Below are 14,825 nucleotides of genomic sequence, written 5' to 3'. Positions count from 1 at the left end.
TATCGAATCGGGAGATAAGTGAATCGGCACAGCCCTAGTTGACAGATGAATCGTAGAATTGTTTATGTTTAAATTTCTGTTGACATTCAGATTTTAAAGCACTTTAAAGTAAAAAAGGGACTTGATATTTATCTGACTGCTTGTATTAATTGATGAAATGTGCAGTAAACATACAGAAAATTGAGGATGTGATACGTGGAGCTGCAATACTTTGAGCTGTATCAAGATGCATCGTGGAATCAAATTGAATCGTTGACAGATGAATCGTAATCGAATCGAATCGTGAGGCCAGTGAAGATTCACAGGTCTAGTGCGCATGTGTGTGTGTGTGTGTGTGTGTGTGTCTATGTGTGTGCATGTGTGTGTGTGTGTGTGTGTGTGTGTGTGTGTGTGTCTATGTGTGCGCATGTGTGTGTGCCTGTGTCTGTGTGTCTGTATGCGTTATTGCGTATGTGTGTGTGCCTGTGTCTGTGTGTGTGTGTGTGCATGTGTGTATATGTGTGCGCATGTCTGTGTGCCCGTGTCTGTGTGTGTGTGTGTCTCTACAGGGCTCGACATTAACTTTTAAAAGTTGTTGCCGGAGTGGCAACCTGGCAGGAGCTTTTGGTTGCCCGACTAAAAATATGGTTGCCATTTTTGGTCGCCTTATATTTTGAGTAATAAAGATACTATGCATTCATAAGGAGGAACAAAGCCCCACCTTCCCCCATCACCCTGGGTGACTCCCCAGTCAACACTGTGGAGTCCTTCCACTTCCTGGGGACCATCATCAGCCAGGACCTAAAATGGGAGCTGAACATCAGAGCTCTCACCAAGAAGGCACAGCAGAGGATGTACTTTGTACGGCAGCTGAAGAAATTCAAAATGCCAAAGGCCACGATGGTGCACTTCTACACCTCCATCGTTGAGTCCATCCTCACCTCCTCCATCACTGTCTGGTATGCTGCTGCCACTCTCAAAGACACTAACAGACTTCAACGCATCATCCGCTGCGATGAGAAGATAATCGGATGCAACCTGCCATCCCTCCAGGACCTGCATGCAGCCAGGACACTGAAGCGGTCTCGCAAGATCATGGCTGACCCCTCCCACCCTGGCCACCAACTCTTTAAGACACTCCCCCACGGCAAGAGACTGAGGTCTGCCAAGACCAGAACCACCCGCCACAAGACCAGCTTCTTCCCAACCGCCATCAGCCTCACCAACAAGGCCCGGAAACCCCTTCCACCAAGGACCTCACTAACAACCCCCCCCCCCCCACACACACACACACACACACACACACACACACACACACACACACACACACACAAACTCACCACTACCTCCTCCTAAACTCAACTGAACCCCCATAAAACTGGAACTCCCTGCACATTGAATGCCTATTTAACTTAGCCTGTACATTTCAATGTAAACTCTTATTTAACTCCGACTGTAAATTCATGTAAATCCACTGCCTATTTAATGTATATTTAACTCAGTCTGTAAATCTCATGTAAATTCAACGTAAATTCATATTTATCATCCACAGAACACTTCACCACTCATGTACATATTGTATATATTTACTCGATTTGATTACACTTGCAACTTTGTGATTGTCTTTAGTTATCTTCCCACTTCTTATCTCTGTATATTGATGTGACCACTACGCTGCATACAGACACTAAGACAAATTCCTCGTATGTAACTTGCATACTGTGGCAATAAAAGTGATTCTGATTCTGATTCTGATAAGCCGGCTTAATAATGACGATGTGACAGAAAAGTAAGTATTATAGTCTATAGTATATAGTATAATAGTCTATAGTATATAGTATAATAGTCTATAGTATATAGTATAATAGTTTATAGTATATAGTATAATAGTCTATAGTATATAGTATAATAGTGTATAATAGTCTATAGTATATAGTATAATAGTCTATAGTATATAGTATAATAGTCTATAGTATATAGTATAATAGTCTATAGTATATAGTATAATAGTCTATAGTATATAGTATAATAGTCTATAGTATATAGTATAATAGGCCTATTCAGTGCGCGCACCGGGTGTAGTAGTAATAATTGTAGAGACCTCAGAAATATAGGTAAATGAGAAACGTGATAACAGTGTTTTCTTTCTTATGGGAAATGTGATTAGAGTGTTTTTATTCCAGTATGGGTGAATTTAATGAGAAACTACATTCACCGTGATGCTTGTTTTCTTGTGAATGTTCATTTTCCTATTTGCGCCAAGTTCTTATTGTTTGTTGAGTGACATGTTGCTAAGCCAATCGGGGATCGCGCTGCTGTGCCCTAAGCCAATGAAAAATGACTGGGGTGGGGCTAGGAGGAATCCGGAAAGCATACTAGGCTGTCACCAGTCTGGTCAGAGAGAGACACATGTGAAGACGTTTGGGAACTGAGCTGCGTGCAGTATAAAACAAAGTTTAACGTTTGGAGATAATAATATTTGTTGACTGAAATACGTCAAGGTATTGGCACAAATATTACTTTGTCGGTAAAGTAAATTTGTCAGTAAATTTGTCGTTTATCTTTTTTTTTATAGTAGGAGAAATATAAGGAGAAATATACCTATGATGAATGTATTATTTGCTGCCATTAATATTAATTAACTAAGGCAAAACATCACAATTTAACTAACTTTTTAGGCTGTTTTTAGTAGGCTGCACCTATATATGTATTAGGCTATAGTGCCGTTAGAGTTTATATAATTCACCAATCGCCTGGATTGCCGTATGAATAAATCCTGTAGTAGCCTAGGCTAAATATTTTCTTAGAGAGTTGTGGAAACTGCCGTGGAAGAAAGGAGCCGTAAATGCGTCGATCAGCCTGTTTTCACGCTCTTTTACGCACAACATCAATGCTGTCTGATACCTGTCAACGTGTGCTTTTATATGGGCTGCTGCGCTGCGCTCTGGCGGCTGCACTGCTCGTCTTCCAGCCGTGCCCAGACATCTCCATACCGCATACCGGAGCACGGCTGTATCAGACTATCTCCACCCCTCTGTGCACGGACATCGCCTACAACCAGACCATCATGCCCATTGCCCAACCTGGGGCACACAAACCGAGGACGCACGGCTGGGCTGATTGTCGTTTTCACCGCTGGTGAAGTTTGCACGGTGCTCAATCGCCGTCTCGTAGGCTACTGCATTAACGGTCATGGCACAATCCCCTCAAGCAAGTCAGAAGTGTAGAAAAGAAAAGAAACATCGTGGGCTTTGTGTTTATTAGGCTATGTTGTGCAATAAGCTTTCAGTGTGTTCCACCGGCGCACAGCGCACAAAAGCACATGGCCAAAACACGCCGAAATAAAATCAGAAATTAATTCCACTCTGCAAAGGATATCAAATTTCAAATGACTGGCTGTAGCATTGTTGTCAGAGAAGATAGTATTAAAATCTGCCTGCAATACCTCGTTATTTGGTGCTATATAAATAGAAAATTGATTGATTGTTGGTTGATTGATTCACTTTGATGTCCTTACAGTAGCCTAATATATTACATGTTCTTTTAAAACATAGGCTACATCATTTAAGAAAGTAAACTGTCTGCATATTTCTAAATATAGGCCTATTCCAATATGTTCTGCATGTAAAAATACAACAACATTCTTCGCCATATTGTTGACATAATGCAGCAGCTCTCAAGTTACAGCCTATGTAAGAGCAGCGTTTATAGGAAGTTAGCCGCTGTTAGCGTTACCTGTATCGTTCCAATTGTGTTCGGATGGTGACCTGCGTTAGGCATGGCTGTAGTAATGACAGCAATAAAGTCCCTGTGGTTTGTTTCTATCTCTACCGTCCACAGACGTGAAGGGAGCGACACTGAGGATACGTTAGCAGCACAGGAGAGGTGTGGATAGTTAGTTGAGACAGGTGAAACTTTCTGACAGCTCCTCACAGCAAAGTCTGTTCACCTCGTTCTTTTGTTTATTTATTACAGGCATTAACGGCTGCCGTCAGCAGCATACAAATAACAACTGTGGGGTTTTTATTGGTGTCATTACCATCGCTATTTTGTAATGGAACAGAAACGACAATAAGGCTGTTACTAGTTGTCAGCTGCAGCGCTGTGTGCGGGCAGGACGGTATGTCAACAATATGGTGCTGTCCAGGGTTAGAGAATAAGGTCTATACATGTACATCGTGATCATTTAATGACTTTACAATGCTTACAGTAGCCTAATATATTACATGTTCTTTTACAACATAGGCTACATCATTTAAGAAAGTAAACTGTCTGCATATTTCTAAATATAGGCCTATTCCAATATGTTCTGCATGTAAAAATACAACAACATTTTTTCCCGGTTTCCCGTCATTGATTTTCCAGAAAACAGGAAATGGGTTGGATGCCATTTCCCGGGAATCCCGTTTCCCGGGATTAAACCCTAGTGTGTGTGTGTGTGTGTGTGTGTGTGTGTGTGTGTGTGTGTGTGTGTGTGTGTGTGTGTGTGTGTGTGTGTGTGTGAAGCACTTTGAGCTGTATTTGATCTGATGAAAGCTGCTGGATGAGGGATCAGGCTGTTTGGAACAAACCGCTTCACAGCTTCTGGAGGAAACTGCTGTTGGTTTTAAACAGAGTTCAATGTGAAACCACGCCCTCTTTGACCTCTAACTGCTCCTTCATACTTTAACACTCCACTTAAACTTTCGACGAGTCAGCACTTTTAGGACTTTATCTTAACTCAGCTTTAATTTATCGTTTGTACTCTTTGAGAAATCACACTTTATGTTTGATGCTTTTTTCAGCCTTTATAATGGGACCAGCCTTGAGTGTGTCTCACATAGCAGGCTGGACTTTAGACTAAATCCACACAAAACTGTGACAGTTCACACAACTTTAACACAACATACATATATTATACATCAAACCCTTGAGCTACTTCTGCTCTCACTCACAAAGTCTAAATATAAGTGATGTGATGGATAGTTTTTGAGATATTAACGTTTGTTTGGCACAACTCATACTAGTTAACTGAGTTCACTAAGTGCTGTTTTTGTTGTTGTGATGTCATGCTGATTCGTCCTATATAAATAAAGTTATTTATTTATTATTAGTAGTAGTAGTTGTAATATTATATTACTATTTGAGGGTTTTTTAAATAAGTGGGTCTTTAATTTCTTTATGAAGTTATAAACCTGAGAGAGAGACATAGACAAAACAGAGAGAGAGAGAGAGAGAGAGAGAGAGAAAGAGAGAGAGAGAGAGAGAGAGAGAGATGTAGATTGTGGTAAGAAGTGGTCTCAGCTCGTCTAAACACAGTTGTTTGTGCTCATCTGTACGATGGCAGTGTGTCAGGATTTTCCATGGACACACCTACTTTTCAGAGCAGCACGCCCACGGGTGCGTTTGGGAGCACAAAGCTGCTTGCTATCTTCCCGGCACCGGGCGCACGGCCTGCAGGTGTGCAGGTGGACGATAGGAAAGAGAGCGAGCACAGACGCAAACGCTACCGCAGATGCCTTCTGCACCGGTGTACGCTATAGGGCCCCAACGCTTTAACGAAACATGTCCTCCTAACTCTCATAATCCATTCATCAAATCCCACCAAAAGTAAGACATGTTGAGCAGTGTTGCTGGAACACACCCAAACTACCACTAGTGGGTGCTAAAAATGCAAAAAGTTCATATCTTATCTGTATTTCTCTATCTCTATATGTGTCTTTCTACCTACAGTATAGTAATGTTTTGTCTCTCTGTCTGTCTTTTCAAATTGTGCCTGGACGCCTCAATTGCCGCTTGCAGCTATATTTTTTAACTTGAACTGTTCTCTCTTAGAAAGTCCCTCAGGAGGGTTAGGGTTATATACGCTTATAAGTCATAATGGTTATAGGCTCACAGCTGCTTTCACATTAAGTCTCTTAGAAAGTCCCTCAGGAGGGTTAGGGTTATATATGCTTATAAGTCATAATGGTTATAGGCTCACAGCTGCTTTCACATCAAGTCTCTTAGAAAGTCCCTCAAGAGGGAGCTATTGTCCACGGTCGTTCATACTACTAAAATGAGGCGGTCACACCAAGTCAGTTTCCTTGTAAGTGAAAACATACCTGGGTGAATAAAATAACTCTGATTCTGACATTGAAGTTAGTTTGTTAATGAATCAAACTAAATACACACTTACATTTCCTCACACCTGGTTTCAGCCTCTGCGCTCCACCATGGTCCACACTGGAGGAATAAACAAAGTCAGATGAGCAGATTCCTCCTCTTCTCACTGAGACAGAGAAGATGTGTGTGACTCTCAGCCTTCTAGCAGGCGTTGTCTCTCAATACCTGAGAGTCTCCAGTCTCCAGTGTGGATCCTCCAGTCCATCAGAGAGGACCTTCACTGAGGCTCCTGGATGATTGTAGCTCAGGTCCAGCTCTCTCAGATGGGAGGGGTTGATGCTCAGAGCTGAGGCCAGGGAAGCACAGCCTTCCTCTGTGATCATACAGCCTGACAGCCTGCACACACACACACACACACACACACACACACACACACACACACACACACACACACACACACACACACACACAGTTTCATTATATGGAGGTATAGATCATTGACTGTAAAAAGAATGGACAGGATATCAGCTCTTTTCAGTGAGGCCAAATCATCTTTGTCTCAGTCTCAATTCACAATTGTGAAAAAATACATTATAGTCCTTTAGAGCCATCACGATCTGACCTTCTGTTTCCCAGAAAATGTCAACATTTCTCTGATTGGATAGTGGGAGGTGGACTATATGTCTACAGGAGAGAGACAGAGTAGAGCGGGGGGTTTGGAGTTACTGACCAAACACTCTATTTCAGTGATTGCTGTCAGAATATAGAGCCATTTAATATTTAGGCTATTTTAACACAAAAACATCGCTGAATGCACCTTTAAACAATATTAATGTTGCCTTGTAATCTGCAAGTGGTTTTCTTCGCAGTTGGGTTTGCGTTTGGCCATGGTGAGGTGTAGCAGCACCTGGTGGAGATCTGCACTCTACTGAGTGCACTTTTCTAGTTTTATTTTACTTTTGTTTATGCCTACAAAGCAAATGTTACTTTGTACTTGTGTCCGAGTTAAGGTGTTCATAAAATAGAATCGTACAAAACACCCTTAAATCTTGTGCTTATGTTTTCCCTAAAATGTTTAACCTTATCGAGAAGATTTAAGGGTGTTTTGTGTAGTCGATTCTATTTTATGGACACCTTAACTCGGACCCTAATGGAAATCTTTACATAAGGAGCTTTGTGTAACTGGGCCCTGTGTGTGTGTGTGTGTGTGTGTGTGTGTGTGTGTGTGTGTGTGTGTGTGTGTGTGTGTGTGTGTGTGTGTGTGTGTGTGTGTGTGTGTAATATGAAATGTCATGAGGTCACAATGACATGGCTCTGCAGAGAGCTTTTATTTTGACTGAGATACATGTGTGGAAGCAACAAAACTCATAGGTGGAAAACAGCAACAGTTGTATGTTTTGGAGGAACTGACAATGATCAAAAACATGCGGTCGTCACGCACGGCTAAAGTAGAAACCACTTAGCGGATGGAGAAGCTTTTCACTACAGTCTGCCACACTGTAGTGAGCAGTCATGCTCACAAGAACGGAGTGGACGCGGGATCTCAATATATTCAATATATATCACTGATGTGACATCAAAGTAAGTTTACGTTCAGAACTACTCTCATACATTAGTGTTTAGACCCGAAACATGACTCACAGTGTTATCTCATTTGTGTGTGTTGAGAGAGAGAGAGACAATGTCTTGCAAATACATTTTTTTTGTGAATGCCATATTTGATGAGCTGTGGGAGCCGTTTCAAATCACATGAGGAAAGCTGTGAATGGATCTTACCTGAGAGTCTCCAGTCTGCAGTGTGGACTCTGCAGTCCAGCGGAGACCAGCTTCATCCCTGAATCGTGAAGCTCGTTGTCACTTAGGTCGAGCTCTTTCAGACTGCAGGACTGGGAGCTGAGAACTGAGGCCAGAGCTTCACAGCTTCTCTCTGACAGCTGACAGCCACTCAGTCTGCATGAGAATTAGTGATGGAGACAAACAACTTTAGAATGTTTTCCATTTAGCACTCATAAATGATAAACCACTTTTTGTGTTTTCAAGTATAGGTGGTGCTATGCCAAATAGCATTAAATTAGGCACTGCACTCTGTCAGGTTCCCAGCAGTGCAATCCCCAAGTTTGAAGTCAATTGGAAGAACGGTTCTTGAGATAAATTACTTTCTGTGTTGCCAGTAGGTGGCGCTTTGCCAAATTGCAAAAGATTTCAGCACTGCACTCCATCAGGCCCCCCTAAGCGCACTCCCCAAGTTTGATACATTAGTAATACAATTTACAATTAAGTTTAATTCAATTAAAGTGCCGTATTCTCATGATGCACCATGGATTTCTAACCAAATGACTCAATGCAGCTCATTGGCTATTGTTGTCATTCAATTATCATTAACCATTTATTTAGTCATCTGTTGTTTGCCTAACATTATGTAATGATTAGTGGTCATGATTGTGAACGTTCACGTTACTGTGATTACTAGCGACATATCCCACAGTGTGCTGTGAAACGATAACCTCACTGTGCAGTGAAAATCACTGAGCAGCACCCAACGTGGTAACACTTTATAATAACTATACACTATAAAGTATTAATAAACCATTAGTAAATACATAATTCATCATGAATTCATCATTTATAAAGCATTATTCATACATCACTAAGCATTAGTAACACAGTTATAAACATTTTATTCCTGATTAATAACCTAATCTCTAATGTGTTTAATGATTGTATTCTCATACTTTGTAAATGATAGATGCACCATTTATAAATACGTATTACGGTATATCAATTACAAACCATTTACTTAGGAGTTGTTAATGGTTCATAAGATCATTTAGAACGTGTAAGCAGGGCTCGACATTAACGGAACCAGAAAAAAAAGTAGGGCAACCATTTCTTGGCCTTTGGTTGCCCCAGGGGCAACCACGTTTTAACATGCAAAAAAATATCTACAGCAGCAAACAGCAAAATATACACCAAATAAATATGTTTTAATACTTGTTGTGAGTGACATATATGTGACATTTTATTGCTGTTACAATCGGAACGATGTTACTAATTACCAGTCGGAACCTACGTGATGCATGCTGCACGTGCGGTATGTTTAACGAGTACTGACTCGGACAGGTGGCTGCTCCGCCTGCTCGCACACAATCACAGCGGCTGCATGGGTCCAAGGCAAGCCCCGACTAATAACGCTGTCGCTAACCTTCCTTCAGCATCGACATCACAAATCGAGCTGCAAGATGATAATTCAAAGAAGAACGAAGAACCGCGTCCGCCCGCAGCCCCCGGCACGGAAACAAAGGACGAGGAAATGGTCATCGAGGTAAAATACCCCTGCGTCTTTGAACGGGACGGAAGACTAACATTATACTGCAAAGCATGTAGCCTACAAGCCTACAACATACACCTCAACCAGGACACCCTTCAAAAATGTTTTACCACCGCGTATATGTGCTGAGGAATGGTTTGCATCCCTGCCTGTCTGCCTGTCGCATATGGGGCGAGAGAGTGGAGTGCAGCGGGGACAGGGCCGCTTCGAGCCGAGTGCACCAGCTGGGCGTACGCCTAGGTGTAACGCTACGTCCGACGTAGAACTCAAAGATACTACTTTCTTAATTTTATGACTAGTGCACCATGTAGTCTTAAGCCCTGTATGCGCTGTGCCTGGGTGTAACTTTTACGTCTGGTTTGGAGCAGGGGTAAAAGTTACACCCAAGGCGTACTCACTGACAGCTGTCTCATCTTGATCTGCGCTGTCGGGAGTCGGGACTGACAGCTCTGTGCTGTCAGTGCCGTTCAGTCCTGTGATGCGGGGGCATCTTCTCCAAAAATATTGATCGATATGTGCTGTAAATGGACGTTTTGGGGAGCAGGACCTCCGCTCGTCGGCGGGTTTTTAAAAGCTGATGCGTCGGAAGATCTTTCCATTTCTTCCTGACTTCATCAACTGCCCGCAGTCTGCCATCGCATTCAGTACTGATTGCACTTGTGATCCAATTCCATGCATCTCGTTTCTGTTGGTTTGTGTTGGCGCTGTTAAATTGAGCTGTGAGAACGTTTATATGCTTTGAATACAACTCTATAAGTTTGAGCCGAGTTGGAGCTGTCTGTCAGCTGTCTCGAGCTCGTCTGAGAGAAGTGTGTTGCTTGGCAACAAGCACGTATTCACGTGAACGCGCACGTCCGCAGGCGGGCGCATCTACGACAGGGCCCCAAAAGACCCACAGGAGCCGAGTGCACCAGCTGGGCGTAAAAAAGTAGGTGATTTGAATTTACACCAAGTGCACCAAGCCTGACTTAGAGTGGGGGCCCCAAACCACTGTCATCATAGTATCCTTAGTATTTGTTACCCATTTTACTGTGGGGATGTTGTTCACAAGCTCCTCTCCTCGTAGCTGTTGTGAGGATATACAGAAGAGACCAGGCAGCCCGGCTAACATTAGTTAGAGCCCCAGACTGAGAGGCAGACCTGGGCTGCCCAGTAAACCCTATGTAACCTACATAGGGTGGCCATTTCCATAACACCAAAAAGGAGGACACGTTACAACTCACGATATGATACTATCACGATACGTTGCCCACGATAATGATGGTATCACAATATGGCGATTCTGCCATTGCAAGATTTATTTACCATACATCACAATATCTGTGCAACTGAATTAGAAAAAATACCCTTGAAAAGGCTAAATGCAGGAACTATGTAATAGTCTGCTATGTTATTACAGGAACTTTGTAATTCCATAGACTCCCAACCGCCCGCTGTATGCTGTCTCTCTCCTGTAGCCCTGCCTACTCATGGGTGGCACTGTTGGATTTGAGGTGAAAAAATACATTATAGTCCTTTAGAGCCATCGCTATCTGACCTTCTGTTTCCCAGAAAATGTCAACATTTCTCTGATTGGATAGTGGGAGGTGGACGATACGTCCCCCCTGCATGCAGGGCTACAGGAGAGAGACAGAGTACAGCGGGGGGTTTGGAGTTACTGACCAAACACTCTATTTCAGTGATTGCTGTCAGAATATAGAGCCATTTAACATTTAGGCTATTTTAACACGTTCACTGCCATTGACGAGTTATCTCGGCTTACAGAATCCAACGGTTCACTGCCAAAGACGAGTTATCTCGGCTTAAAATTATTATTATTTTTTTGACGGTGGGACGTGGATCAACGCTCCCCACGTCTCCTATAAAAATATTGGAGTCAGCGAACGTGTACAACCCATTCCACGGACCCACTAAGTGGCGACAGTGCTCTCCACACTAGGAAAAGCAGAGCCAAAACTGTAGGGTAACGCGCGAGGAAACCATTCTCTACTGTAAAATGGATTGGCGAAAACGCTTTCACTTTCGCGCATTATCGCGCTGGGAGCTGGCGGTGGGGGATTCCAAAAATAGACTGGGTGGAAAACACACTTTGAAACACGCAGCATAAAGCCTAGAATCGCACAAAGCTTCATCAAAGCTCTCAAACCCAAGAAACAAGTGAGCCCTATCCACACTCGCTGCCAGGGAGGGAGGCTGCTCAAACTCGCAGCAGCAGCAGCAGCAGCAGAACACTCGCTTGTGACAAACGCAGGCTGAAAGCCACCAGACACGCCCACGGAGGGAGGAGTTTGAAGGAGAGGGCGTTCAGAACTATATTGTTTAGATGTCTGATCTCTCACTGATGCCAAAAATAAATGGTTAAAGTGACTGTTCTGCCTGTTTGATTGAATTTCACAAAACTGCGATAATCTCAGCTTTCACTCTCAGACGCTGAAACCATGCTGTACTCAACGGCTAATATCTACATAACTACTAACTCTACAAACTAACTCTTTTAGACAGAGAAAGCACACATTCTATTAGTACTTTTGTGAACTTTGTGTTCACAAACTCCAAGCAGAAAATAATCCTCGGCTCTTGTAAAATGAGCCAGAATCCTCAAAAAAAACCTCTGGCAGAACCTACCTACAGTAAAAAAAAAAAAAGGCTGGCAGTGAATGTGTTAACACAAAAACATCGCTGAATGCACCTTTAAACAATGTTAATGTTGCCTTGTAATCTGCAAGTGGTTTTCTTAGCAGTTGGGTTTGGGTTTGGCCATGGTGAGGTGTAGCAGCACCTGGTGGAGATCTGCACTCTACTGAGTGCACTTTTCTAGTTTTTTTTTTACTTGTGTTTATGCCTACAAAGCAAATGTTACTTATACTTGTGTTCTCCCCTGGAAGTGATTTTGGTATAGATGGGCCATTGTATTTAAGCAAGCAGTATTCTACCATAAGTGTAACCTGTATGCTGAATATATATATAGGGAGCCAATATTTTGTTCATCATTGTAGAGCCACAGAACAGAAAAGAAGATATTAATGACATTAGAGTGAGTGAGTGTTTTTGAACATTTTCAGCACATTTTAACAACCATAATAATAATACTGATAACTGTAATATGCCATTCAGCCTAAAAATAGCCAGATATGATCTCAAGCCCTATTTTCTATTAAATAATTTATTTTGGGGTCTTAAATTATGGTTGTTGAGGTCTTAAAAAGTATTAAAAAGCATTAAATTTGACTTTAGAAATAGTGCAAGAACCCTGCATGTGATGTGTGTAGTTCTTCATAGATGTAGCCTCTTCATTTTGCCCTCAAAATGCACCTGATCCATTTTACTTTACGATGTACTTCTGTGTGTGTGTGTGTGTGTGTGTGTGTGTGTGTGTGTGTGTGTGTGTGTGTGTGTGTGTGTGTGTGTGTGTGTGCGTGTGCGTGTGTGTGTGTGCGTGTGCGCGTGTGTGTGTGTGCGTGTGTGTGTGTGTGGGGGGGGGGGGGGCTTTAGGGGGAGCACCCCTAAAGGTCAGGGCCCAGTTGCACAAAGCACCTTAGGTTAAGATTTCCCTCAGAGTCAGAGTTAAGGTGTCCATAAAATAGAATTTGCTGTACAAAACACCCTTAAATCTTGTGCTTTTGTTTTCCCTAAAATGTTTAACCTTATGGAGAAGATTTAAGGGTGTTTTTATGTTTTTATGGACATATTTTTGGACATTTTTATCTACCGTCAATAATTGATTGACTGTGTGTCTGTCAATCGAATAAAAATGAGCCAAACTAAACAATCAACGTACACATCAGATATTATTTCCCAAAGGTGGTTTCTATCATTTTAGATGGTTCTTATCATGCTAATCATGTTCAAGTGGTCATGTTTGTGATCAGTTTGTTTTTAAGTAGTTATTTGATATACAAAGGGATGATTGACAGCTGTGGCAGACAGTCTCAATTCACAATTGTGAAAAAATACATTATAGTCCTTTAGAGCCATCGCGATCTGACCTTCTGTTTCCCAGAAAATGTCAACATTTCTCTGATTGGATAGTGGGAGGTGGACTATATGTGTGATTGCTGTCAGAATATAGCCATTTAACATTTAGGCTATTTTAACACAAAATGGCTGAATGGACCTTTAAACAATGTTAATGTTGCCTTGTAATTTGCAAGTGGTTTTCTTAGCAGTTGGGTTTGGGTTTGGCCATGGTGAGGTGTAGCAGCACCTGGTGGAGATCTGCACTCTACTGAGTGCACTTTTCTAGTTTTATTTTACTTTTGTTTATGCCTACAAAGCAAATGTTACTTTGTACTTGTGTCCGAGTTAAGGTGTCCATAAAATAGAATTTGCTGTACAAAACACCCTTAAATCTTGTGCTTATGTTTTCCCTAAAATGTTTAACCTTATATGGAGAAGATTTAAGGGTGTTTTGTGCAGTCCATTCTATTTTATGGACACTTAACTCGGACCCTAATGGAAATCTTAACATAAGGAGCTTTGTGCAACTGGGCCCTGATCCTAAAATCGCCCCTGGTGTTCCTACATGTCTTCAGTCCTACTCCCCACGTGGGCTACCTCGCCAAAGGGCCTTTCTGTGTGGAGTTTGCATGTTCTCGCCGTGCTCCACTGGGGTTCTTCCATATATAAGCCTCACTAAAAAGATGCAGAAGATCGTCGTCTGACTGGCAGCAGTTGGAAGAAGTTGGTCCCCGGGTGCTTCACTGAAGCTGCTCACTGCTCCATGAAGGAACGAGGGATGAGCCAGGATGGGTCAAACGGGGAGGACAAATTGCACAGTGCCTCCAAAAAAGTGTGTGTGTGTGTGTGTGTGTGTGTGTGTGTGTGTGTGTGTGTGTGTGTGAGAGACAGGGTTTGTCCGTCCGGTTTAATAAAGTACATTTAGTAGCGACGGTCCACTGATGATAAATCTTGGCCGCCGCTCCTTCAAAATAATATGAAATGTCCTTAAAAATGTCATGAGGTCACAATGACATGGCTCTGCAGAGAGCTTTTATTTTGACTGAGATACATGTGTGGAAGCAACAATACTCATAGGTGGAAAACAGCAACAGTTGTATGTTTTGGAGGAACTGACAATGATCAAAAACGCACGGCTAAAGTAGAAACCACTTAGCGGATGGAGAAGCTTTTCACTACAGTCTGCCACACTGTAGTGAGCAGTCATGCTCACAAGAACGGAGTGGACGCAGGATCTCAATATATTCAATATATATCACTGATGTGACATCAAAGTAAGTTTACGTTCAGAACTACTCTCATACATTAGTGTTTAGACCCAAAACATGACTGACAGTGTTATCTCATTTGTGTGTGTGTGTGTGTGTGTGGGGGAGAGAGAGGGAAAGAGGGAGAGAGTGTCACTCAACAATGTCTTGCAAATACATTTTTTTTGTGAATGCCATATTTGATGAGCTGTGGGAGCCGTGTCAAATCA

General features: G+C 42.3%; 1 protein-coding gene across 4 annotated transcripts in view; it reads right to left on the bottom strand.

Annotated features, from left to right (window-relative positions):
* LOC310788760 (NACHT, LRR and PYD domains-containing protein 3-like) overlaps positions 1-14,825 on the bottom strand; it is a 193,137-nt gene that overhangs the window by 6,541 nt on the left and 171,771 nt on the right. For all 4 annotated transcript variants that reach the window (XM_083650328.1, XM_083650326.1, XM_083650327.1 and 1 more), the window contains 3 exons: positions 7,840-8,013; positions 6,289-6,459; positions 6,137-6,183 (listed from right to left, as the gene is read on the bottom strand). In XM_083650328.1, coding sequence (XP_083506454.1) covers positions 6,137-6,183; positions 6,289-6,459; positions 7,840-8,013 — 392 coding nt within the window. The remainder of the gene's footprint in view (positions 1-6,136; positions 6,184-6,288; positions 6,460-7,839; positions 8,014-14,825) is intronic.

This window comes from Poromitra crassiceps (genome assembly GCF_964638095.1).
Source record: "Poromitra crassiceps genome assembly, chromosome: 14".
In the NCBI taxonomy this organism is placed as follows: domain Eukaryota; kingdom Metazoa; phylum Chordata; class Actinopteri; order Beryciformes; family Melamphaidae; genus Poromitra; species Poromitra crassiceps.
The sequence above is the reverse complement of the archived record's forward strand: the minus strand, read 5'-3'. Positions and strand labels throughout refer to the sequence as shown.